This window comes from Branchiostoma lanceolatum, chromosome 1 (assembly GCF_035083965.1).
Source record: "Branchiostoma lanceolatum isolate klBraLanc5 chromosome 1, klBraLanc5.hap2, whole genome shotgun sequence".
In the NCBI taxonomy this organism is placed as follows: Eukaryota; Metazoa; Chordata; class Leptocardii; order Amphioxiformes; family Branchiostomatidae; genus Branchiostoma; species Branchiostoma lanceolatum.
Genome location: NC_089722.1, coordinates 11987829 through 12014152, shown reverse-complemented (window position 1 = coordinate 12014152; position 26324 = coordinate 11987829). Strand labels below are relative to the sequence as shown.

The 26324-nt window shown below is 39.7% G+C and overlaps 2 protein-coding genes across 3 annotated transcripts; one reads left to right on the top strand and one right to left on the bottom strand.

Moving 5' to 3' along the window:
• The first annotated feature begins 42 nt into the window (after positions 1 to 42).
• Positions 43 to 24788, top strand: LOC136434680 (glutamyl-tRNA(Gln) amidotransferase subunit A, mitochondrial-like). Of its 2 annotated transcripts, XR_010755775.1 has the most exons (12): positions 43 to 174; positions 2037 to 2196; positions 3726 to 3824; positions 7200 to 7296; positions 8763 to 9005; positions 10047 to 10222; positions 11418 to 11530; positions 12116 to 12308; positions 12813 to 12930; positions 13372 to 13577; positions 23335 to 24326; positions 24392 to 24788. XR_010755775.1 is itself a non-coding variant. In XM_066427667.1 (11 exons), the coding sequence occupies exons 1-11, from the start codon at positions 151 to 153 to the stop codon at positions 23493 to 23495; spliced, it is 1590 nt and encodes a 529-aa protein (XP_066283764.1). In that variant the 5' UTR covers positions 43 to 150; the 3' UTR covers positions 23496 to 24788. The 2 variants fall into 2 exon arrangements, 1 of the variants encoding a protein (XP_066283764.1); XM_066427667.1 differs by having other exon boundaries at positions 23335 to 24788.
• Positions 14307 to 19935, bottom strand: LOC136434647 (complement C1q tumor necrosis factor-related protein 7-like). The gene is made up of 3 exons (XM_066427578.1): positions 18097 to 19935; positions 17221 to 17531; positions 14307 to 16934 (listed from the first exon to the last, which is right to left on the bottom strand). Exons 1-3 carry the CDS (start codon positions 18380 to 18382, stop codon positions 16764 to 16766), a joined length of 768 nt encoding a protein of 255 aa, XP_066283675.1. The 5' UTR covers positions 18383 to 19935; the 3' UTR covers positions 14307 to 16763.
• Positions 24789 to 26324: the final 1536 nt, after the last annotated feature.

Genomic DNA, 26324 nt, shown 5'->3' with positions numbered 1-26324 from the left:
TATAACTCGTACACCCCTAAAAGTACATTGGACTATCTCATACATGTGCAGGTCTGAACATGCATCATGGTGAAGCTGAGGATCATGCGTCCTTGAATCTTGAGTTTCATAACTTTTCTTGCATAGTTTGATCTAACTAGCGTGTTGGACATGCTGGGTCTCACGCTGAAGGAGGTAACTCTTCCGGGTTTCAACTGTTCCTTTTGATCAGTCACATGTAACCGTTATGATTTGCTCGGAGAGGGGACTTGCTAAATAATCTCCAACAGATCTATCGGCGATGTTGGCATTGTAAATATGACTGTCATTGACAGTATTCAAAGGGCAAAAGCAGCATTATTACCTTCGCCTAGAAGGTTCTGTTTTCGTCAGCATAATTTCGTGTGTGTGTGTCTGTCTGTGTGTGAACATGATAACTCAAGAATGCCTGGATGGATTGTAGGCAAATGAAATAAAATACTTGGTAGGTGGGTAATAAAAATGTGGGATAACTACATTTTTATCCCCCTAGCGGCTTGCTATGGTACTGCAGCTGAACTTTATATGGTTTTGAGCTGGTGTTGATATCTCGTGTTCTGGACAAGCCATGGTCATGATTTTTAATGGCAAACAGCTCTTGGAAGCGACAGTACGCCCTGCAAGTCACAGGGAAACATTAACAATGGCGCCTATGTCGCATTTGCTCGCGGTAGCTCACAATAATATATATTTAAATATATATGTGAAATTTCCATCTTAAAGTAAGCTCCCCGGCAGCTTCGGGCCGTAATTTTGCGTTTTGTCGCAAAATCACACGAGATCTCGCGAAACTCGCGAAACAGGGCAAGATCGCACGAGATCTCGCGAGGTCACATCAGAACTTCATATCTAAATGTATTACAACTCTTCGGACGTGTCTGAGCTTACCTCTCAATGGTACCCCCGTGCGGTTTTCGCCATCATCTTTATGACAAATCTACCTATAATTTGATATAAATTCTAAATGCGTACCACGAAGAGAACTTATTCTACTAATTCCAGTTTGGTGGGAAGTTTGAATGGGCCAAATGGGACGCCATTTTCCGGTCTGTCGCAAAATCGCTAATTTGCATAAAATGGCCGAAATCTATTGTCGGTAGGTCGTTTCCCTGTGCAAGTTTGGGCCCCCTAGTGGCTGAAACTGCAGGAGCCAATTTCATTTCAAACTTTGAAAGAGAATAACTCAAGAAGGGGTTAAAGGGTTGTCTTGGTTTTTCGTATATAAATAACTTATAGCATGATTTGCATAATCATATGCTAATTATGCAAATCAGGATCTAATTAGCAATGTCATGTTGATTTGATTATATTAGGATGACCTCCGGAAACCCCAAAAATGATACAAGTGTGCAAATGAAAAAAAGTTTGGCAACAACAACAAAATTGCCTACATTATGAAATCTGAGTAAGCAGGAAGGTTGAACAATTGACTAAATACACAGTCATATTATGGTATACTGAAAAATAGATTCTTCATTTTTGGTCTTTCACATCTTCTTCTTTGACTTTGGAATTGACTTTTGTGAAGTGTTCGTGAATGCCTCTCCACGACCGTTCAATGGATCGTTCAATCAATGCCAAACCGTTCCGAACAGGCTGTTTGGAGGCGTTTGGACATGTTCGGAAGCCATGATTTTTACAGAGGCTTGCAAATTGACCAAGCCATTGCACCAATGCTTTCATTTTGATGTTTACAAGGGTATTCCTGTGCTTCCTGTCAAAGAGACTGTTGACAGGATGTTCCTGTCAGTAGCCATGGCATTCTCTTACTTAGTTAAAGTTTGGTGTGTGTGTGTGCCAGTCTGCCTGTATGTGTGTGTGTGTCTGCCTGTGTGTCACTGTGTGTGTCTGTCTGACTGTGCGTGTGTGTGTGTGTGATTGTTTTACTGCCCTGTCTGCTATCTCCGATTGCCTTGTCTAGTAGTGTGATGATTCCCGCCAGGTGTTTCACTGGTTATTAAATACAAACAAAAGTAAACAAAACATTGAGACATTGTCTTCATTTCTACCCCCTGCAGACTGCTCGGCTGCTGAAAGAAGGGAAGGCCTCAGCAGCAGAAGTCTGTGCCGCATGTGTGTCCCGAGCCAAACAGGTGCAGGAACTGAACGTCTTCATCACAGAGACTTACGACAGCGCAGGGCAGCAGGCAGCAGACTCAACCCTCAGGCACAGACAGGGTAAGGACCCACTGCAAACCAGTCCAAATCTTCAAACATTCTGATACACCAAAATATGTGTTAAGAGGGGTGAAATCTATATGCGTAAAGAAGGGTGGAATCTATATGCGAGTGAGTGTGCGTCTGTGTGTGCGCGCGCCTCCAGATGACATTTGGGTTTCCCTAGCGGCTTTCTAAGGTACTGCAGCGAAACTTATTATTTTGATATCTCATGGTATGGTCGTGATTCTTGAGTGGTAGATAGCTTTTTGGAAGGATATTAAGTCGTGCAGGTTTGTGCCCCCTAGCGGCTTTTTTGGAACTGCAGGAGCAGGTTTTATTTCAGAATTTTAAAGGAAATAACTCAAGAAGGGGTTGACATGATGGTAATAATTTTTGGTCTGTAGATAATTTGAGTGATATTCTACATAATCAAATACTAATTATGCAAATCAGTACCTTATTTTCATAGTTAATGATGAAAGTTTATACCTCCACTGCATTTCATGATAGAACTCTCAAACATGTCACATATGTTACTTAGAAAGACAGAAATGTTGATAGATATCAATTATGCAAATAAAGATCTCATTTGCATCATTAATGAGAAAATACTATAGCTTAAGATGGGGTTAATGAATCATCATGATTTTTTGTATGTAGATAGCGTAAGTGCTGCCTGGTATAATCAGATGATAATTATGCAAATACGACTCTAATTTGCATAATTTATGAGGAAATTTCATAAACCCCCTGCGTCCATTATAAGTGAAAGCGACGTTTGTAACTGAAGAAGAGAGGAATGTTGATAGATGAAAAATGTGCAAACGAGGACCTAATTTGCATACTTAATGAGTTACTACTTATCATTCCATACTAATAAATGATGGCAATTTCATACTTGTGGGATTTGGAAGTTATGTGAATGTTGAATACCCATTATGCCAATGAGGACTGCATTGGCATAATTGATGATAAAATGCTACAATAGCCTTCTTTATTAAGATAAGACTATCATACTTTGGAAAACTTCTGTTACTTGGGCAGAGAAGATGATTAACTAATGTGATATATGGAAATGACCTTATTTTCATAATCAATAAGAAACACTCATAATCAATTAATCATGAAGGTTAAAATCATTTGGCGAAGGTATGAGGTCATGGAACTCTAGTTACAATTGTAGAGAGTAAATAAATCAACAACCATGGTGACGAGCCGGGATTGTAAAATAATTTTTGGACTTACCCAAATGGGGTACAAATCTTTGTCAAGTCATGACATGAGTACAGTCCACTGCTTCTGTGACTCAATTTTAGCAGTAGCATCGATATCATTCATTCCTTGATGAAAACTGATGCTGTACTGTCAAAAATGTAGACAAGTCCAATTTTTCTTGCGTCCGAAATCAAATATAGATCTTGCTTCCGAATGAATCCTACCAACACAGATGAACTTTTGACTCTTGTCAAGCTAGATTTCATTCCCTTTTAGGTTAAATGTGAAAGTTGACTCAGAGATGTTTATTTTTTGCTTACCACTTCTTATAGCAAATCGGCTACATGTCTTAGACGGTATCCCTGTCACCATTAAAGACGCCTTCAGCACTGCTGGTGTGAGAACGACGTGTTCCTCCAGAATACTCAGAGGTTTGTTTGTTTATTTGCTTCCTGGTACAGCATAACGGGTAAACCACCTCATTCCACATGGGATCTGTCTGCTTTTAGCGTTCTGATAATAAGCAGGTAGGTTGTACTAGTAGTATTTATTCAATTATGCCTGAGGACCATACCTATTTAATAAGTATATATAAATATCGAACAGAATAACTGCACATATCTTGTTCAAATGATCTTCCTCGCCACTTCGAAAAAAATATAATAGTAAAATTGTGCCTTCTATGTGCGTTTTGCATGGTTTCGCCCCATTAGGGATTGCAGAAAATGTATAGAACGAACTAAAACGACATACAGTCAAACCTGGCCATAGTGGTCATTTTTTGTCAGTCCCTTGGATTTTCCCCATTGACATAAGCATTAAGAATTAGTCTATAGCGGTCACCTGTCCAATGTGGTCGCGGTCAGGCGATTTTGAGTCCGGCCGCAACGCCAACACTGCCCATTACGGTCACGGTGCGTGGTCGGCGTACCTTTGTTTACAACAGCGGCGGGAACTCAGAGCCCACTCTTGGTTCACGATATTTTTATTTCCGTGCTGCGCCACCAAAATGTGGACTCACCTAGAACCCTTTAAGTGTTTGAATAAAGAAAACATTAAAGAATTTCGTAGTTTGACGCAAACTATTTCCAGAATGGGGTCTTTGATTTTTACATGGCTGTTTACACTCCTCCGTTCCGCGGTACATCGCCATTTCTGAGCAGACAGACTGGGCGAAATAACGGCCGCAGCTTTTTATAGAAGACCCGTGTATCTCGCGTGTAAAGTTCTTGAAAATGTTATCCGGGCTGAATTTACGTTTTCCATGGATCTAAATCAAATTTCAGCATTTTTCCAAGATGGTGTCTCTGCATGCAAACAAAGGTCATATGAGTTCAGCGGATGATACCACTGTTATGTAGGTTGAATGCGGTGAATCTATTTCGTTCCATTTTGTCCATTTCGTTCCATTTCACACTTTCTGGGGACCCCCAAAAAATAGCAGTTTTCAGGTGAAAAGATTACCGAAACCTTAACTTTCAATTTTAGAGGGATCCCTGGTTAGCAAAGTCGCCATTTTTCCCCAAAAAATGATAAACGTATCGTCTAAAATAAGAAAGTACCGGATTTTGAGGCGCAAAAAAAATAAACGCACTGGTACGTTTATTTGAGAGGTGAGGGTATATACATGTACTGTGCACACATGTACATTTGGGTCAAACACTAACCGTTTGGCCTGTCTGTCTTTCAAGATTTTTCAATAAATGTTAAATTATCTTGTGGTGGGTCCCATATCTTGCAACACAAGGCAGATATACTTGAAACCTTTTGCACAATGTTTTCAATACAACAGGAAAGCTAGCTAGACATCCTTGTTAAAGTTGTTTGTGCAACACAGAGTCCCTCCCCTACTGGGACCAGTTGTCAGAGAGTACATCTGTGAAAGTATCAGGCTCTATTCATCTATTCCCAGTGAAGCGAGAGTTCTTCTACCTCCTGGTGTTATTCTAATCACACTGGTCATCTCCCTCATTCATAATGCTTTGAATCAAATTGAATCAAATTCATCTCCTGTTTATGTAGAGTGTTTTTTTTGCACAAGGCTACGTTTGACGCAGGAAGATGTCACTCATCCTCCCCCGCCACACGAGCACATCCATGTGATCACACAAGTAAAAGTTTACTGTACAGCCAGTGGAAATGATACTTTTTCTAATCCATCTAGGTTGAAGTTTGGAAAGTGACAAGTGTGAAAGGATCACAACCTTAGATTTTTCATGTCTTTGAATATTTTGTATAAATCATACCTACTTTTCATTCCATTATTCATTAAATGCAGGATATGGTGTTTCTCTTCATTTTGTTACATTTGTAATCAGTATGAAATTCCCGTCATTTAACATTAATGAATGAACTTTCTTGCTCAACTATCGTATATGCTACAATGTATGGCATGAAGTCTACAATAGTACAAGGCTAATCGCTCCTACAATTCTAACTACAAAATATTATCGATAACAGTGTATGGGTCACAATATGAAATACAGTATACATTTCCCTCATTAATGAGGCAAATTATCCTACTTGCATTATTTAGTCCTTATTCGTATAATTTACATACCACTATGTTGGCCTTTACTAAAGTTATCTACAGTCTCTGCTACATGCTAAAAGTCATAAACATTCAATAATCCCTTCTTGACTTATCATGTTTCAAAGTTTCCAAGTAGGTGCCCCTGCAGCTCCAAAGAAAACTGCCAGAGAGCCCAAAATTCACTTCTTCTACCACCAAAAATTCGTCGCCAAAGCATGTCCAAAACGCAAGATGGATAAACTGATGGAAAAAAGTTCTGCAAGGAAAGTTGCGGTACTCCTATGTCTGACGCACAAAGATGTCAATCATCTCTCCCTCATTAATTTCCTGATCGTGTTTATATAAGATGTGTTTTTTTTTGCCCAAGGCTACGTTTTACGCAGGAAGGTGTCACTCATCCTCCCACGCCTCATGAACTCATCCATGTGATCACTCGAGTGAAACTTCATTGTACAGCCAGCGACTAGTGGAAATGTTAACTTTGTCTTCCAACTTAAGGTGTCCTTTTATTTAAAATTTGGGAAACGAAAAATCGAGAAAGAAGAAGAAGCCCATTCTACAGTGCGAAGACCTTGTTCTAGGGACAAGTTTAAGGACTTTTCGTGAGCGTTTCATGTTCTTTCTGAAGCTGGGCTTCCAACACAATGTAAGTCTAGTAGCAAGTGGAAATGTTTTCCAACTATAGGTGGCCTTGAATTTTAAATTGGGAAAAAGACAAATCCCAATGTGAAGTGATCAGTGCAGACAGTATCATCAACATTAGATTATCCATGTCTTTGATTCTTTCCTCTAGATCTTTATTACCATTTATTTCATTAATCATTACGATTTATCCGTGTTGTAATTGTCGAAAAGAGTTTCACCCGTACAATAAACAGAGTGTAAATTCTGACATGTCGTCTGTCTTCTCTGTCATGACCAGTGGAAGATTAGCTCTAAAGTGAGCTAGACTGGTTCGACATCACTATCAGTATTTATCCATTAATCATGAAATGCAGGATAGGGTGTTTCTCTTAATTTTGTCTTCCTTGCCTCAGCATAAGAGAGTTTTTCGGGAGGTATTGTTTTTGGTGTGTCTGTTTTTTGTCTATCTGTCTGATAGATACTTTGGCCATCAATAACGGATGATTTGTGATGATATTTGGTATGTTGAGAGGTCTTGTGAAGATGAAGGTCAAGGTCAATTTTAAACCCTTTAGCAGCTTACTTGGTACTGCAGTGGAACTTCCTGTTTTGTATCTTTTTTTATGCATGCTCTGTTTCTTTCCTGTAGATTATGTCCCACCCTACAATGCCACCATGGTACAGAGATTGGTGGACCGAGGAGCTGTACTTCTGGGGAAGACCAACATGGACGAGTTTGCCATGGGGTAAGACTCAAGGTCATACAAATGTCATTTCCTGGTTCTCAGATAACATTTTGAGGCAGAGTTTTAGCAAGAGGAGACACCATGAAAACAGAAGGCTGGGGTGAAAGCTTGCATCTGATTCTATTCACTCCCTGAAACTGTGTTCATCAAAGCACGACTTTCCCCTCAGAATTTGTTCTTTAATATGTTGATATTCCAATCTAGAATTATTGTTTTTGAAAAGCTAAGAACCAAGAAATTGGTATGGCCTAACTCTTTGAAAAATACATTTAGGCATCAGGAGAATATGCTTTCATCACTGATATGCAGTACCGTCCAAGGTGTCTCAGTAATCAGGTATTAAACAGAATTTTGATAACCCCGATGGACAAAACTTTCTGGCTTTTTGTCATATTCAGAGGCAAAAGCTGCCATCTTAGAATAAATCTAAGAATGAGATTGAGATTGTCAGACAAAGGCTAAAGCCTGTAAGTATCTCTCCAAAGAATACACAGAGCTTATAGGATCATGTAAATTATATCAAATCATACACTTTCAAAAAAGCCAAGATAGGCAAGTTCCTTGGTTATACACGTAACACATAGGGTGTTACTCTTGCCTAACTCTTTTGTGCCCAAGGTAATTTGTATGAAATCACATTGTCATATGATAGTAAGGAATGCTGTTATATGACAGTCATGTGTATTACTTATACTAGTTATATGCAGTACCATCTCTAGTCAATAGATGGTGCTCAGATGATCGTACTCAGTAGACACCAACAGAGAACTGTACATGACAAATTATGCAATAGATACTTCTACCTAACTCTGTATGGTCTCATGTCCAAATTACTACAAGTTGGCACTTAAATAAAAGATATTCTGTCCTAAAATAAAAATAAAATACTTCTGGCATGTTTTATAGTCACCACAGAAATTCAGTTCAGCAAATTGACTTTAAACGTTTGCTGTGATATGAAAGAATTTGATTAAAGATGATCTGACAATGCAAAACATATGTAGAAAATTCTTATCACCTATATTCTTACTGACATAAGTCAATAAGTGGTGCTAATACACCTGGCTCTTCAAACTACCAAGGAGGTATAAAATAATCCTCAAGGCCATTATATAGAATAATGTCCTTCCTTGGAACTACAAATGTAGTCATTATGTGTTTGATATAAATTTTGCTTTTAAGTAGTATAAGTGCATGGTTTTGTTTTGTTATTTTGGCAAGCCCTTTGCAATTTGGAAGATTCTATCAAACAAAAGCCATATATTTCGGCCTGGTAGAAAATTTAAGCTTCACTTGCATGTCCCATTTCAAAAAGAATGGTTCCCTCTACGGTAAATCTTTTTTCGGTCATCAGGTAGTCGTCTTCAGATTGATAAATTTTCTAGACCTATTGTCCCGTCCTATGATGATTGTTATGTATTCTTTTTTAATTTGAGTCTATAACGATGTTCTTTTCTCCTCCACAGTTGTGGTAGTGTTGACAGCTTAGTTGGACCAGTCAGGAATCCATGGAAATACAACTTCAAAGCAAGACATGAAGAACCAGACTCTCAGCCAATCAGAGACAGTTGTCATGACTTAAAGGCAACGAGTATGCAAATGAGGACTATGCATCATCATGTGAATTCCACAGAAGACAGTGATTGGTTCATTACAGGGGGAAGCTCAGGTGGCAGTGCAGTGGCTGTTGCTGCTGGGATTTGTAAAGCGTAAGTTTTGCTGACTCTGTGTGCGAAGTCAATGTTTTCGATGTGTTTGAATGTGTTTGTTGGGGTTGGTGTGTGTCCGTAATTATTTGATGCACTGTCAGGATATGAGTGTGAAGATGACTGCAAAGCTTAGACTTGCCAGAGTGGCAGGCAGTACTAACAGGAAGTACAGGTCAGAGGTGGTAGAACTAGTCGTGAACAAACCTGTACACACACAGAGACAAATAAACAGACCAAAAATAATAGGTAATTACTCATAGACTGGTAATCTCAGAATATGCAGAGACAAGAAAGCAGACCTGTTGAGGTAGACAGAAACCAACAAATTTTCTATAACATGCTGTAGCAAACAAAAGTCATGAATAGGGATGATTTCTAGAATTGGCTATAAAGCTCTACATTGTACTCTAGCTCAGTGACTTAACAGTTGTTTACATCTGGCAAGTGTTCTTGCACATTGGGAAGGTAGTGATGGATACGATTTTTGATAGCTTGGAGACCACTTTCACTACCCTGGGTGCCATCCTATTTCTACCGGGGCTCCTAGACTCGCTTCCCTAGGGTAGCCAGTGTAGGAGTCCCGGTAGAAATAGTATGGCACCCAGGCTACACTTTCACTGAATATGTCTCTGACCACACTGTCTGGGAGCCTGTTCTAGGTACTGACTGCTGTGACTTTGAAGGTCCTGCCAGTTGAATGTGTTCTTGAGACAGGTTCAGTGAGAGAATATGTTTAGAACATATGTAACATAACGACTTTCCATGTATCTTAACATCAACATGGCAGATGCTGAATTTCCTCATACAGTCAAACCTGTACCACCTCTAGTCCACTGCATAAAGACCTGGCCAATGTGACCACTTTTCTGGTGCATGGGAAACAAGAATTAAGAATCTGGTCTGTAATGACAACCTGTCCACATAGAACAGATGTTATCGGCCCCTGAGTGGTCATCTTGGGCAGTGTTGACTGGGTACAGTAGTACTATAATAGTAGCATGACTGCTAATTATAATAACATATGATTGATCCATTCCTCAGTGCTTTAGGCTCCGACACCGGCGGCTCAGTCAGGAATCCAGCCTCCTACTGTGGAGTCGTTGGGCTGAAACCAACATATGGTTTACTGTCCCGCCATGGACTGATCCCATTGGTCAACTCACTGGATGTTCCGGGCATCTTCACCCGTTGTGTCGATGATACTGCAATAATGTTAGGTTAGTGTATTTGTACTTTTTTCTTTTGATGAGTTAGTTGATGAGTTACTTTAGGTTAGTGTATGTTACTTTGTTATTTACTGAGTTCTCAACATAGAATTAATGACCTTGGTACGTTTCCTATAGCTTCATTACAAATGCGCCCATGTAAAACACATATTATAACATAGAAGTCTATGGTGGGAAAAGAAATTATGAATGAGACCGTAAGTAGCAGGTTGCTGGTGGGTATTTTCTGTCCTGTATCAAACACCAATGCCTGTAAGACCACTGTGGCAGACAGACCAGTCCAGACCAGCTGTTGTGTACCACACTCTCCTCTTATCACAAGAAGAGTTTGGATAGAGGATACAGGATTAGTCCTGTCAACGCTTGATGTCAAAGGATTTAAAAGTACTTCTAGAGTCTTAAGTTTTAAATTCCTTTCACTGGCTGTGTAACAGAAGCCATATTTACCCTCAATGAATGAACTGACTGAAAGTGTGTCTAACCCAACCAGCCTCATTTGTTTATCCCTTGCTGATCATGATATAAACAGTTCTGTTTCAAACTTTCAAAACAAAAAGAGCAAGTTCTTATTAATACAGTACATGCAAGATATAAAAATGACTATCCAAGAGATACATCTCTGCCTTAGAAGACCACATTCATCTTCAAGTAGTCTGGAACTAACTTGAAATGTGTCCAACACAACCGTCTATTACTGCCCAATACAAACATGTAAATTATAGAGTAAGATGTGCTATAAGTTAACCTACATTTTACAAGGTACAAAAATAGCCATCCAAGAGAAATTGCCCTCGAAGACCTAAGTTAGTGGTGTAGTTGTCAGACATGAAGGGAAGCTAAAGAATTACCCTGCTGAGATGACAGACATTCAATACCAATGAAGAGGCAAAGTTTATAAACACTGTTCTTTGATTACCCAAACATCAACAAACTCTTTGTCAGCTTCACTTGTTTTAAGCAATCCTCCTGTTGTGGTGAAAAAAAATGCAGCAGTCCTACTAGGTCAAGAACTGTCATCTTATTCCATAAGGCAATTAACTTGTTGTTCAATATAAAAAAATGCATGTACACATGTATCATTTATGCCAATATATAGATACACATTAGTACAGAATGATGATGTAAAGGTACTACTGGTAAGAGTTTCTAGACCAACTGAAACCACCTGTGTGTTGTCTGTTATCAGGTGCTTTGGCGGGGCATGACCCTAAGGATTCCACCACAGTCTCCGACCCCTTCCAGCCTTTCTCTCTACCTGAGGACATTGACATCACACGTCTGCATGTAGGCATTCCAAAGGTAACTTACATCCCTCGGATATTTTGAACCTACTTTACATGATATTGGTTGGTCTTGCATTCCTTTGAATGGGAAATTTAGACAGTGGTCTCCTGTTTGCAGACAGCCACAATTTTAGCATATGTTTTAAAAGATAAAACACAGCAGGTATCAAAAACAGCCTAAGCCTTGATGTTAAATGCCTTTGGCTTAACTGTATATCAATTAAGTTAGTTAGTTAGTTAGTTAGTTAGTTAAAGTCCTTCCTACACCAGATGGTGCATAGGAACACGAACGGACACGGACCATGAACCAGCTTTCGCCCTACTTTATGTTGTATGTTGTAGAAATCGTATATTGTTGTACCATAGATATGTAATGATATATGTTGATAGAGTTATTAGGACTCAAATGACTGTGTATCTCTGTTATATTGTATCTGACCCTTACCTCTTCCCTCATGACCTCAATGAAAAGTGGCCTGCGTGCCAATTTGAGCTTATTTTGAATAAACAAAGGTTCAAACAAACAAATAGGGCGTTTCCATTTCCATTTCATGTTGTTTCAAATTATATTAGCAATCAATCAATGTTTTGTGTGTTACAGGAGTACCACTCCCCACACCTGTCTGCAGAGACGCTGAACACCTGGAAACGGGTGGCTGACCTGTTGGAGGACGCAGGTGCGCGAGTCTCGCAGGTGTCCCTGCCGCACACCCCATACTCCATCGTCTGCTACTCTGTACTGTGTGCTACTGAGGTGGCCTCCAACATGGCCAGATACGACGGGCTGGAATTTGGTAAGAGATGGACTGAAAACGATTGAAAGTTGCTTGATAATGGAGGGAAATAATTGCCTGAGAGTATATTTAGAGAATCATTATGAAGCATGTACAAGAATGTTGACCCAAATACAGATGACTTTACATGTACATCATCTGCTGCAGTAACTACAATGTACACTCAGTGTGCCGCTAAGGTTGCTAAATATTGCTGGCTATGACAGATCTAGACTGGAATGTCGTAGGTTTGGCAGTCTTTTTGTGGACATTACTTTTACTTGGGGTGTGGGGGGGGGTGAAGAAGTTGCTAGATGACCTTCCCTATAAAGTATTTATCAAGAATTCTTTAGGAAATTTCTGTAAGTGAATCCAAATCCCTCCCCACAGTCACAAACTTGTTATCTAATTTTAAGCCAAAACCTAGCAATGATGCATTACAATAAAAAGTCATTTTCTAACAAGTATTGGTGGTAACTTTACCTCTGCAGCAGAGCTAATGTGTACTTGATGTCTCCATCTTAGGCCATAGAGGTTCAGACAACAGCTCCACAGAGGCACTATACGCCCAGACGAGACACGAAGGCTTTAACGACGTGGTGAGGGGCAGGATACTGGCAGGGAACTACTTCCTCTTGAAAAGGTGGGTCCAAATTCTAACGTCAGGTTGGTTAAACGTTGTATTCATTGTAGTACAATCAAATCCCAAGAAGACCACTCACACAGAGACTGACAAAATCTGGTCTATGTGACAGGTGGTCACTATTGACAGGATTCTTAAAGTGTGTGTTAATGGTAATGGTAAAAATTACCTACGAGACCCAATAAAAAAAGTGAATATCCTTAATTAGATATGTAATGTAATGATTTTGAAGATGTCGAACCTGTTTCTTTGCAATTTAGTTAAATTTGTAACCTTTGAAAATAAGGAACTCGTTTTTTTAAATGTCACAAATTCCTCCATGACCAAAAAAGTGGTAAAATTCACTCCCATTTTAAGGCTCATTAGAGCAGACAAAACTAGTGAAAAATCCAGAGAGCCAACTGGCAACATAAAAATTCTTATTTGTCATTATTGTTGCAGACATTATGACCACTATTTCATACAAGCCCAGAGAATACGAAGACTGATAGCCGATGACTTCAGGAAGGTGTTTGAGAGTGGGGTGGACATCTTGTTGACCCCTACGACCTTGAGCCCTGCCCGGTCCTACCGTTGGTTCATCCAGGCAGACAACAGAACCAGGACGGAGCAGGAAGATGTCTTCACTCAACCAGTCAACTTGGCAGGTGGGCAGAGCTTCCTATTTTGCACTAACACGTTACTTTCACTTTTTCAGTACTCCACTCTGGTATGGAGTAAGGTAAGAGGTCTGGTGGTTAGGTGGTTTTGTGGTTTGGGTTGTTGACTAATTAGATTCTTAAGTTCTGGGTTCAAATCCTTAAGCAGGCCCCATGGCCCAATGTTGTGCCTTTGGGAAAGGCACTTTACACCACTTGACTGACAGGTTAAACTGAGTACTAGCTTTGGTTAGGGGCATCCTGTTGGATGGAATGTAAAGCTAGCAGTCCAGTACTAGTGGTTGAGGAGAGCCAAACAAGATCCCACCTCACTTGTGGAAAAGAGTAGGGTTCCACCCTGGTGTGAGTGGTCAAACCTTATAGTCTGGTCTTATGCAGCTTGTACATACTGTACAAAACTAGCGTGTTACACCTTTAGTGGTTTTGCAAAAGAAACAAACAAACAAGAGACAGTGGAAGGAAAGTGTTGCCTCATGGATGCATATGTGTAACAACTTACATTAACCACTGCCCTTACAGTCTCTACAAAGTGCTCTATCGGACCTTGACTTTAACCTATCCACATAACGTGTACCTTTTAGTTGACAGTTCCTTAGCTGCTGTTTTTTTCTATGACATGGTGATGATTGCATGTTAGTAGTGCTTGATACATGTACATGTTTCAGAACAAAAATATTCAAAACATATCAGTCAGCCAAAATTAACCTCCCACACAGAGTAAATGTTTTGAATACCAGCGGTGAGCTCAATGTTAGATTCAATCATCTGACCTTGTACTAGAGGAAATCCCTCTGTGGTTCTTGGTCATAACACAGATAAAGAATTACATTTTTGCCACTGTAACGTTACAGTTGTTTCAACCACAAAATGAAGGAAAGAACAAAAGACAGATGACCTTGTCAGTTATACTTTTTAATCACTTGCATATACTGCCGATAAATTGCAGAGAAGAACAGGTTAAGAAAATTCATACATTTAATTGAACATTGCAAGCCATGGCCAGGACATGAGGGTCGACAGATGGAATCCCAGCTGCTGTAGCTCACCCCACGTGCATGCTTCTTGAAAAGGCACTGTCCATGGATGAATACATTTGTAAGCTACATGTATGGCACACTTTCCATTTTCTTATCAAGAACAGTATTTCCCCAGTATAATGATCCTGTATATACATGAGATACATGGTTTCTATAGAAATGTCCCTGTAGCTCAACTGGTAGCAGCCTCACATTAATTGAAGTCCTTGTTCCAGTTAGGGTTCCAGTTAGTTACTAAGTTACTAATAACTAAGTTAGGGGCCCCGGTTCAATCATGGGCAGGACATCTCAGTTGGGGTTGTATCCATCTTTCAGAAGGGACAAATAGTAATGTGTTCGAGGTGAAGCCTCAAGCTCGCTGAAGAGGAAGGGCTAGCTACCGCTCCCTGTAAAAGTATACTTATGATAATTATACTTACTGCCCTATGTGTCACTTAAGGTACAAGCCCGTCACACAGCACGAAAATCAATTGGCTGATGAATCCATGATGATGAGCTCTAAATCCTTTTTTTGCGGTAATGCGCCTGGTGTTTTCTTGATCATTGCTGGATTTTTAGGGATCCACCAATGTTTGCAGGTCACCGAGCCCTGTTAGATACATGTATGATACATGTAAAAAAATATGCACAACATTCTGTTGATTTTAAATCAAGCAAACGTTTGGCAATCAAGAAATATGGCGGATGCTTGTTGACTATGTGACAGGGGCTTTAAAGTCTGTTCCTTTAAGTTTGACAAGACCATTCTTCACTTGACAACTTTTAGCCCATTCCATCTGCGTTGACCCCTCCCCACTCACCCCTATATCAGGTGATTGACAGGTATTTAGGATGGTGTTTTGCCTCAGGCAGGGAATTCTTGTAATATCGAAAGTTCAAGGTCAGAGCGCTCAAATGGCTGCCTAATATAAAGGAATGTTGAAAGGTATTCCGGGATAGGTCATTATTTATGCGGTAGAGGTGGTTAAGTTACTTTGTGATCACATAGTATCATTTGTACAAAATCTAATCCCTCCAAAACCCCACCCCGTTTACCAAGTTGCATAATCCTTTAGTATTTATGCTCTTGTAATCTGCATTTCCAAATGAAGCTGCATGGGGTTCAACATACTCTATCTTGGTTAATCATGGTTTAGGGATTCAAAATCAGAAGTAGATCTTTCTCAAAATATGATAATTATTGCTTTCACCCAGATCTTTTCAAATTTGCGGCTGTCATAACTTCCTTATACATTCTAAATACTCACAAACTATTTACATGACTATCAGATGCCTGTGAAAACCTCTTGGGCAGCAGCAACAAGTTCCAAATTGGTAGTAAGTACATTGTTTGAGCTGCATACTCCTGGACCAGTAATCCCAGGCACTCCAGTAGCAGTCTTAGGTCAGCTGAGTTCAAGTTCAAGTATATCTGATATCAGAATCCACATGCCTACAGCCAAATTAGCAGTTTGTGAACATAAGAGACACCCAGGGGCAGGATGTTTGTGATGTCTGAGAGTGAAGGTCACAGCTTTTATAATGGCTTCCTGATCCAAGTGATGTTGAAAGTTATCCTGGGACAAACCATTTATATGGAGGGCTCGAAATTCATTTTTGGGAATACAGCATGTAGGTGCATACTCTCCAAACAGAGGTTCGGCTCTGGATGGTTTTGTACGTGTTCTTAGTCGTTTTTGTTGGGCTTTATATTTTGTCCCGTTTCCTATATGTCCCAAAAGCTTCACGACATAAAGAAAACAGGACAAAATATAAACTAAGCCTATCAAAAACGCCTAAGAACACGTGAAAAACCAGCCGAAACAAAACCTCTGCTTGGAGAGTAGTACTAGTAGGTGCACTGGTGCACTTAACCGAAAAATTTAGGCAGGATTAAGTTTTGGGGGATTTTTTGATTGTGAAGACGACAGGTCATCTTCCCAGTAGCTCCCTTACATTAAGAGATCGATAGCACTAGTAAACTATACAAGACTTAGTGTCATAAGTCAAAGGAATGTATTATTATTAGGCAATCCTCCTGCCATGGTAAAAACTAGGGGCAAAGATACATGGAGAAACTCTGATGCCTTGGCAGAGGCTTGTGCTTTCTGACTGTTGAATAGCTACAAGTAAATCTCTTCTTTAGACTGCTCAGGTGCTATTTTATAAACAGAAGATAGCCAGAGAATGTGCTCTGCCTCATCTTGCTGCTGTTTATGGCCTGCTTGTGCAGCAGCTCCAGCCAGACCCCGTCCCCCTCCGTCAGCTCCAGGATCACGCTGTTTCCCACCATGTCCTGCGGATCTCCGCTCACATCCTCGGCCAGCACCTGTTGTCCATTGTTTGTTGCACATACAACAAGTTACAACAAGACCATTGCATGTCCATGACATAAGAAACAAAAAAGGAATTTCTACTGCAATACCAAGGCCAGACACCAGATGACTCAAATTAAATTCTGTTCTTACAATTGAAGAACAATTGTTCGCGCTATTTTTTTCTCACCCTGTCGCTCCTATTTTTTCCGAAAAAAATCTGAGAATCAACAAAGTAAAGTAAAGGAAAGATCAATCAGGTAGATCTAGATACAAGCAAATGCAATGCCCAGTACTAACCTGTATGTCGCCATTGTGCATGAGAGCCACCCGCATGCCGTGCGAAGCGAGATTCTTGTGTACGTTATACATGAAGACGTAGACGCCATCCATTGGCGCTGTGAACTTCCCAGTCGTTACATCGTAACCGTTTCCCACGTTCGTGAATACGTGGTTGAAGATGATGATCTCATCGTTGCGGTATGCAGGTCCAAGCGGCGTGGTTCGTGCTGCGGAAAATGCCAGGTTGTACGGCACAGACGATCCTGATGACGACCCTGGGGTTCCTTTGTCACCTTTCCGTCCTCTTTTTCCAGCTTTCCCTGCATCTCCTGGGACAGAGGTGATGCAGACAATTATATAATGTTACAAACAACAGTGGACCAAAAAATCTAACAGTTTATACTGGCTTCTTCAAAGAAGATGTATTGAAAATGACCAAAGACTTAGATTGTTTAGAGTATGATAACGTAACATTTTTATACTTGAATTATATGAAATATTGTCTCCTAGACTGAACTGTCATGATAATGATTGTATATTCCCCTGGTGTATACTATCAGTATAGAATTATAATGTCCTTATGATAGACTTTCCGGTGGTTAAAACTGTAACTGCTGGCCAAGATGGTGTTCATTGGCCACCAGGTTCCACGAACGCTGTCTTGGGCCACAGTTACAATTTTGCTACGGTGACCATAAGATCTGCTTTGAGATTAATAGAATTTAACTCCTTAATGCACTTTGAACATATAATGCAGATGATATGGAGTGAAAGTTGATACACTCTCTCTAGAACAGGCTATTTTGTCTTCTTGCAAAAAAATAGTTTCAACGACAGTCCTCTTCCCCATCTGATAAAATTTTGAGAAACAGTTACGACTGCATGACAACCTACCCTTCTGTCCTGGTGGACCCTCAGGTCCAGCCTTGCCTGGCTTCCCTCGCCTCCCTCGCAGTCCTGGGCTCCCCGGTAACCCACGCAGTCCGACATCACCTCTCCATCCCGGCAATCCCATGTTCCCCTTGTTGCCAGGGCGACCACGTTGGCCAGGCGGTCCCATTTGTCCTCTGCAGCCGGGGTCACAGGTTAAGTCTTTCTCGCTTTCGTTGTTCTCTTGCGAGGAGACTTGAGTCAGCAGGAACGCAACTGCCAAGACACCATTAAGTAGTGGCACTTTCATGCCTAAATTTGTCACAACTGCAGAATGAATTTGCCAAATAATCAATATCAGTGTCAATTTGAATTTGTTCTTACAACTTTGCCGATTTCTTTGAAGTAGTTAAATAACAGTTGTTTTTCACAATATCTGGAACGAAAACTACTTTTTTTGCAATAGTTGGAAATAACTTCTCATTTAAAAGTCTCAGAGCAATCTTCAAGATCAAACAAAAAGACAATCAAGGTCACTTGTCCTCCTACCCAGTGGCAGCAGAGCAAACAAAACCTTGGTCCTCAACAGCAGCGTCCAGAGCTCTTTTCCAACAAGAAGCCAGGCACATGGAGGGGACAGCCTTTGTTTGAACCCTGAATAGAAGGGCTTCTGTCTGAAAGAGGGCTCTGAGCAGCCTTCAGGGGGCTTTCTGTGACTGACAACTGCAGATGATAGAGCACTGGAAAAGGCAACAGTCTCAAGCACCTTTGAGTAAATATCCTGCTGGGAGGCCAGAGGTGGAGAGGCTTCCTTCTGTCTAAATGCCGCCCACTCTTGTAGACCTGTGTTCTGTGTTCTGATTGCTGATGGCTTGCTTCTGTTATGGCAAACCAGTTATTTTAGGATAAGGTACTGTGTAGTACATGTAGTATTCAGAAAATGATGACAGTATTAAAGCACACAAGGAAGACTATCTATAGCAGAGGCCACCCCAGCAGTGGTTTCTGTGGGAGTCAGATGTCAGTCCTGTGTTTAGTAAACAGATTGAAACTTTCAAGTAAAATAAGAACAACCAGAGTTATCTCTAGAATTAGATAGAATCTTAATTTTTTAAATCAATAATGTAAGCTGTACAGTGTAGATTTGTATTCTTATCATTGTCTAAAAATGAGTGAAAATGGATGATAAGAAAGAGTGGAGAAAACAACAAATTTAGACTTTTGGAGGGAAGACGTTAACTCTGAGATTCAGTTTGTCTTCAATTGAGAACAGATGTCATTCTGTGGTCTTTGCCAAGTTTTTTTGGTGGTGGTACATGTAGGTGACTGTCTGGAGTTACTGGTTCTGTATTTACCTGTTGTGTGGGTGTTCGATACCAGGGTTGGCCCTAGTGCAGACTTGTGGTAAGAGATTACATTCATCATTTCAGATGGTGACGTAAAGCCAGCGGCCCCTCTTTACAGCGGCCACCTTTTAATACCATGCCCTAGACACAGTGGATTATACAAGCCACTGCCCTTACGACCTCCAAAACCCTACATATGGAACTGCATTTTTTTTACCTAACTTGAGATTTAGTCTATAGAGTCTGACCCAGGTTTTCCTCAGCCCCAGATCTGTCATCAGCAAACCTCTTAACTCCTCAGTTTAAGCCTGATATGACCTAATTTTTTATGCAGTATCCATACACAAAATAAAGCTCTTTACCAACAAGCTTTTGATCATCCTTCTCAAGGATATAATATAGAAAATCTTAAGTTTGTAATGTCAATTAGATTTGCCATCACAGATAAATTTTCATTCCAATATGACCTAATTTGTCTGATTAGACATGCCAGTTATCATATGTCTGTCAAGATGACAGAACGGCCATTATTCTTGCCCATCATTTGGTACAAGATTCTATCATTTGACAGAACAGACCGCTGGGGAAAACCCCCATGAGACTTGTCTCCTCCTGAAGAGACATGAATGGTCATGAATGGCCACTGCAGGTATCCTGGCCCAGAACAGCAGACATGGCTGCAGACAGCTCTGATCCGTCATCAGGGCGGGTAAAATCATTTCAGGGTTTGGCAGCAATTTCTGCTTAGGCGTAAATTGATGTTTTGAACTAGGCATACTTGTTTCGGATTCTGATGCAACTTGACACTGTATTTTAGTCTCAAAATGACTCTGTGAATTCAGCTTTCAGTGCTGGGCATATAATGAAATTGGTGCTTTTCAGACATGGTGAAGTGATTAAATCTTGATAAAATTTGACGTGTCAAGATACAGGTCTTGCTACCATCTGTATCAAAGTTAGTGTATCCCAGGACTCCTACTGTAAATCATGAAACTTTTGCAGTGGTTTTATTTTTTCGGTGGTGCCTCCCCTCGCAAATTCATGTTTCCCTTGTATGATTACTCTATAACAGAATTATTTCAACCATAAATTTAAAACACTGGAAAACATAATGATATAATAAGAACAGTATGCATTGAAAGGATTTAGGATTTAAGTCCTTCAAACCAAGAAACTGCATTGCTTTTGCCTTAATTTGAGCCAAGTCATCCACACGATGTGCTGTTATGAAAGACTGTGTTGCACATTAAGTTGTAAATTGAATTGACAGTGGCAATCTACCCACCTGTCAGTCTCAGCCATTAATAAAGTATTATGTGTCTGGGGTTGAACATAAAAGGTAGCGTGTGATGAATAGAATAACAGGCTCCTGTTCTGTACTGCAGTCAGGCTAACAATGTTTTTCTCTATATTGAAAGGCCTTCTTTCCATGGTCATCCCAAAAAAGTACACCATGCATGAGTTCAATTGTAATCCAAAATAGCATGTTTATTTCTACCTCATGATAAAGGCCACAAACACCCCCTTCAACTAGTCCAAATAGAATGGCCCAAAGATTACTGCCTTTGCCCTTGCCCTATATTATAATGATTGTGTTGTAAAGCTGACAAGGGCCTGCCATGAAATTTCAGCTACAGAGCCTTTAAAGCTTTGAAGGCAGACACTACAGGTACTTCATTTTGAAAGGTGTAACATGGCAGCCACTGCACTTTACCATGGTGCCAAAAATACTCCCATACAGACTTGATTCTTATGGATGACATCCTCTGGAAAGAGCATGCAATGAAATTGCTGCCATATATGGTGACAGACTTCCTCAGACATGCATAATAGATTATCATGGCAGACATGGCCACCAGATACAAATGCACTTACTAATAGGTACTGTACATGTAGTGCCAAAAAAGCCAAACTACATCATGTATGTCTCTAATCAAATGTGATTTTCTTGGTTTCATAAATATGTCAAATTCTGTCACACAATCTTGCTTTTCATAGATGATTGTTCTCCAGAAATAACTTGCCATGAAATTACTGCTATATATGGGAACATGTGGACAAGTGTATCCTGAACATAGATACTAAAAACGCCCTCCAGATTAATTTAGTAGTGCTAAAACGTAAAAATGATGCTACACGTACAGACTTCCTTCTCTGATAGATGATGTTCTCCTGAGATACTGTAAATGTTTACATTTTTGGTGTGGTTCACTCCATTTTCTCCCTACCACAAAATTAAATCCTTGCAAACTTAAACATATTTACAGTATATGATAACAACTGTAACTTGTCATGAAATTGCTACCATATGGGACCAGATTTCCTCATCTGGACAGGTGGATAACAGCAGGCACTCAGCAGGCACTGACATGGTTGGTGTCAAAATGGCCACAACAAGCTGTGCAATCTTGCTTTTACAGATGACAGTTGCTGGAGACCCAAATCTGAGTGAGGCAAGGCCCTTGGGTTTTATTTATGCTTATTTTAAACAGTCTTGAAACAAGATTTCTCTTTTTGTTAGACACAGACATGGTTGGTGTCAAAATGGCCACATTAAAGCGTACAATCTTGATTTCACAGATGACATTTTCTTGACAACCCAAATCTGAGTGACACAAGGTTCTTAGATATCAATATTATAAATTGCTTATTTTGAACAGGCTTCTAACAAGATATCTCTTCTTGTGAGACACTGTTGACATGGTGGACTACCTGCCTTTTTTCCATAGGGCATAGGTTTAATTTCAGTTTGTAATAATTCATAGAGAAAGCTATTTTCTACCCATAATTTGCGTGATTGCCTTTTTGAATTTAGTGTAATACTTTGGCGTTACTTCCCTCCCCCCATGAAGACCCTCATGAGACATGGTTCGTTTCAAAAAGCCATGCAATCTTGATTTTATAGATGATAGTCTCCTGTAGAGCCCAAAGTGTAAGAGCCCTACTATACTACCAGTATACATTTGTAGTGTACACAAGTGTGCTGTACAACATGAATACACAAATTTTCCCAGCACTTCCAGGCTTTAACGAGGATAATGGCATTTCCAAGGATTCTTAATCATCCATATTCTAAAGCAGTGCAACCCCTTTGGAGTAATAGAATTGCACTTCTAAGTGCGGAGGAAGAAATATATTGCCTTTGGCTGTGGTCTTGATTTGTCACACCTTGATTATCATACCACTTCCTGCTATTGATTCATCCCTATGGTAGTATTAGTAGTATGTGGGACATGTATTTTTGTTTTCTTACTGGTTGGGTTGTGAGTGACATACAGTCAGGTCTGCTCGACTAGCCACTGGCCATTACAAAGGGCTTGCTTAGTGCTATACCGGTATATCCTGGGGATGGCAACAATGCACAAAATACTAGAAAAAATTGTACATTATTTTGTATTTTGGTCATGGTCTGCAATCAAAGAATATTTGGCTGTCGTTACACTTACAGCTTTATGTGTGAAGTACTACCGGTATGAATAACACTTACAGTTTATACATTGTTTTATCCACAGTAACTATACATGTAGGAGAAGCTTAAGATTTCACCATTCAAGATTATTGAGAAAAATGAATCTATGTAACGTACCACCATGTTGTTTTTAATTTGTACACAAAAAAGTCAGCACAAACAACATTGCTGACAAATAAATATTTCATCATTGATGGTTAGACATCCAGGTAATACATGATACAAAAATTACTCAAGGAACTGGGTAAGTTTTGTAATGGTCAGAAGTTTCACACAGCATCCACTATCAGTGACTGAAAAGAATAATGTAGTTCTACAGGCATTACCAAAACTATAAATTGATTTGTAAGTTAAGTTAAGAGAATTGTAAGTAGCCTGGAATTCATCATATCTGTAAAAGAGGATGAAGAGACTTGGCAGCTGTAATTGGGTCATTGTTTGTTTCAGGAGTCCCAGCAGTTAATGTCCCCGTGGCCCTGTCAGAAGACGGCCTCCCGATCGGACTGCAGCTGATCGGACCGTCCTTCCAGGAGAAGACGCTGCTCACCGCTGCCAAGTGGCTAGAACAGCAAGTCAACTTCCCACACCTTCAGCTACCAGATCCTTGAGAGATGTCTTAATGATCTACAACTTTCTTAAAGATTTTATCTGAGACATTGTACAGGGTGATGCTCACCATTGCCAAGTGGTTTAACAGAAACACCCAGTCCTTTCCCCATCTTCAGCTACCAGATCCTTGAGAGATGTCTTAATGATTTACAAGTTTTTTTAAAAGATATATCTTATAATTATGAATTACAAGTTATTGAAAGATATATTTTATAATTAGACATTATACAGGCTGATGCTCACAACTGCCAAGTGGCTGGAACATCAAGTCAACTTCAGACATCTTTGGCTACCAGATCCTTGAAAAATGTCTTGATGAATTACATTTAAAAGTTGCATAAAAGTATATCTGAGACATTGTACAGGGTGATGCTCACCTCTGCCAAGTCAACTTCCAAAACCGGCACCTTCAGCTGCCATATCCTTGAAAGATGTATTGAATAATTACAAGTTTTTTTATATAAGACATTGTTTGGTAGGATACTCACCGCTGCCAATTAAGTGGCTAAAAACATCAAGTCAAACATACCAGGACTAGATCTTTGGAAGATGACATGTTTTTTAAATGTTTTTTAAGACATGTTATACAATTGCTAATGTCTTAAAGAAATAAGACATAATTTTTGTATGGTATGATGTCCGCTGCTGCCAGGTGGTGGCCTTCCTCGCCTCCTGCTACCCAATGTGTAAAAGAAAGTTTCTTAAAGATATAAATACATCATTATTGGATGGTGTGCTACTCTCTATTGCCAAGTAGCTCTGTAGCATGACATGAGCTTTCCTTATCTTTAGCCCGGAAGATGTCGTAAGTCATAACAAGTTTCTTAAAGGTCTTTAAAGGTCTTAAAAGTCCTTGTAACTTGCAGGGTATGCATGCTTTTTGAGATCTTTAAAGGTCTTAAAAGTCCTTGTAACTTGCAGGGTATGCATGCTTTTTGAGATGGTAAGCCATAATGTTCGTCTATTGCTGTTTGTTAAAAGATTTTAAGGTGCTATTCAAGTTTTTTTTTCAGATTTCAGAATCTGTTCATAGGGAAATTTAACATTGTTGAGTACCTTGTAGCTGAAAACATTGAAATCAAAGGACTTCCAACAGATGCAATACTGTCAACCTGGATATCAGTGGTCCACGAAAATTACAACCATTCCTACCATAAGAATATCAAATAGTGTCAATTTTGAAAATTCTATGAGTAACATAACTTTGATGTCAGAATTGAATACTTCTCCTGAATACAACTTAGTACAAGGGTGATACAATACAAATCAAGTACATCTGCTATTACTCTAAACCTTTGTATGTGTTGTAATTATTTATATTACAGTCTGTGCACATTATACGATAGTCTGTGCACAGTACAGTAACTGCAAAATTGGTTTCTCACATAAAGTAGTGATGAAGCCAAAAATTGATATAGAATTAGTAATGATCAGTAATAAAACAAAGTGATAATCAATTGGCCATGTCAAAATTTCTAATAAGTAATAACTGTTACACAGAAGCTGTAGAAAATATGCATCTTGTCCTAAAACAAGGAAACACAACCCTACAATGGTCTTGGGCTTTGTACCTAAACAAAAAGAAGTCAGAAAGACAGCGGATGCTGTCTGAAATGTCTGTTTAAAAAGTTTATCAAGTTGCTTGATGAGTAACTGTTTTTTGGTGTAAAACAAGGTCTAATGTTAACTTTGAGACAGGATTTATTCATCATATTCATTCGTCTAAAAAGTGGTGTCCATTGCAATAGTGCTTTTAAATAGTCTGTTCAGGTACAGGTAGTGGTACAGGTACACCAGAGGTTCAGGTACTGACCTGCAACTAAACAATTTTACAGGTATTAGGTACACAGCCCTATTACAACCTTTTTACCTCTCCACCCAAATGCCTGTTTGGGGCCCCTGTGGTAGAGGCACCACGTTAATCACTTCTAGTAATAAAAGAAGCCACCAAAGTGAGACGGGAGTGAGTTATTCCATCAGACCTTTTGCACCAACTTCTCATCCCAGCTTCTGAGTACCCCGCTGGCTTTCCGCCAAGCCGGCACAATATTTTATCACAGAGACTAAGGAAAAGATAAACTGTTTCCAACACCGAAATTGACTCGCCAAATTCTTTGACAGACCTCCAGTCTTCCTCAGGATTATTGGCCAAAGGTCTGATGGAAAATTTTCTGAGGCCGTGAATGCAGGTTTAGGTGTGACAAGTTGTTTGATGTAATGTAATAGCCAGCAGTGGCCTTTTTCAGTGCAAGCCTGTGTGAAATGCCAAAGGGTTGTTTTACTGCTTGACCGATATTAATACATCAAGCTGAATATTTGCTTCCTCAATCCCCCAGATGGCTTAAAGTTTGAAACATGATAGTTCACAGGAAAACTAATCTCAAACCTATGGATGTGTTGATGGAATTGATAAAGATGCAGTGACATCTTCTGGTATAGTGTGATTGAGTCAGGGCCTCTTGCAAACGCAAACAGATGATTGAAATACACAAAAATAAGTGATAAAATTGATACAGATTAGTGTATCTTTGGTGCCATGTTCACAAGACAAATGATTTAGACCCAAGAGAGTAATGCTGAAATTGATAAGGTTTTAGTGAAGTCACTGAGGTAAATACATCTTCATTGTCAGAGTATGAACTTTGATTTATAGCCTTTACAGTGGGTCTTGGCATTGAAATGGCTTTAGTAAAATCCCCTGGGCAATCTCTCTGGTTTATGGCAGATGATTTGGATCCAAAGTAGTAAATGCAGAAGTTTATCACTTTACTAAAATTTCCAGGAGAAATGTGATTCAGTGTTGTTGCATTTGATTTAAAACAAATTCT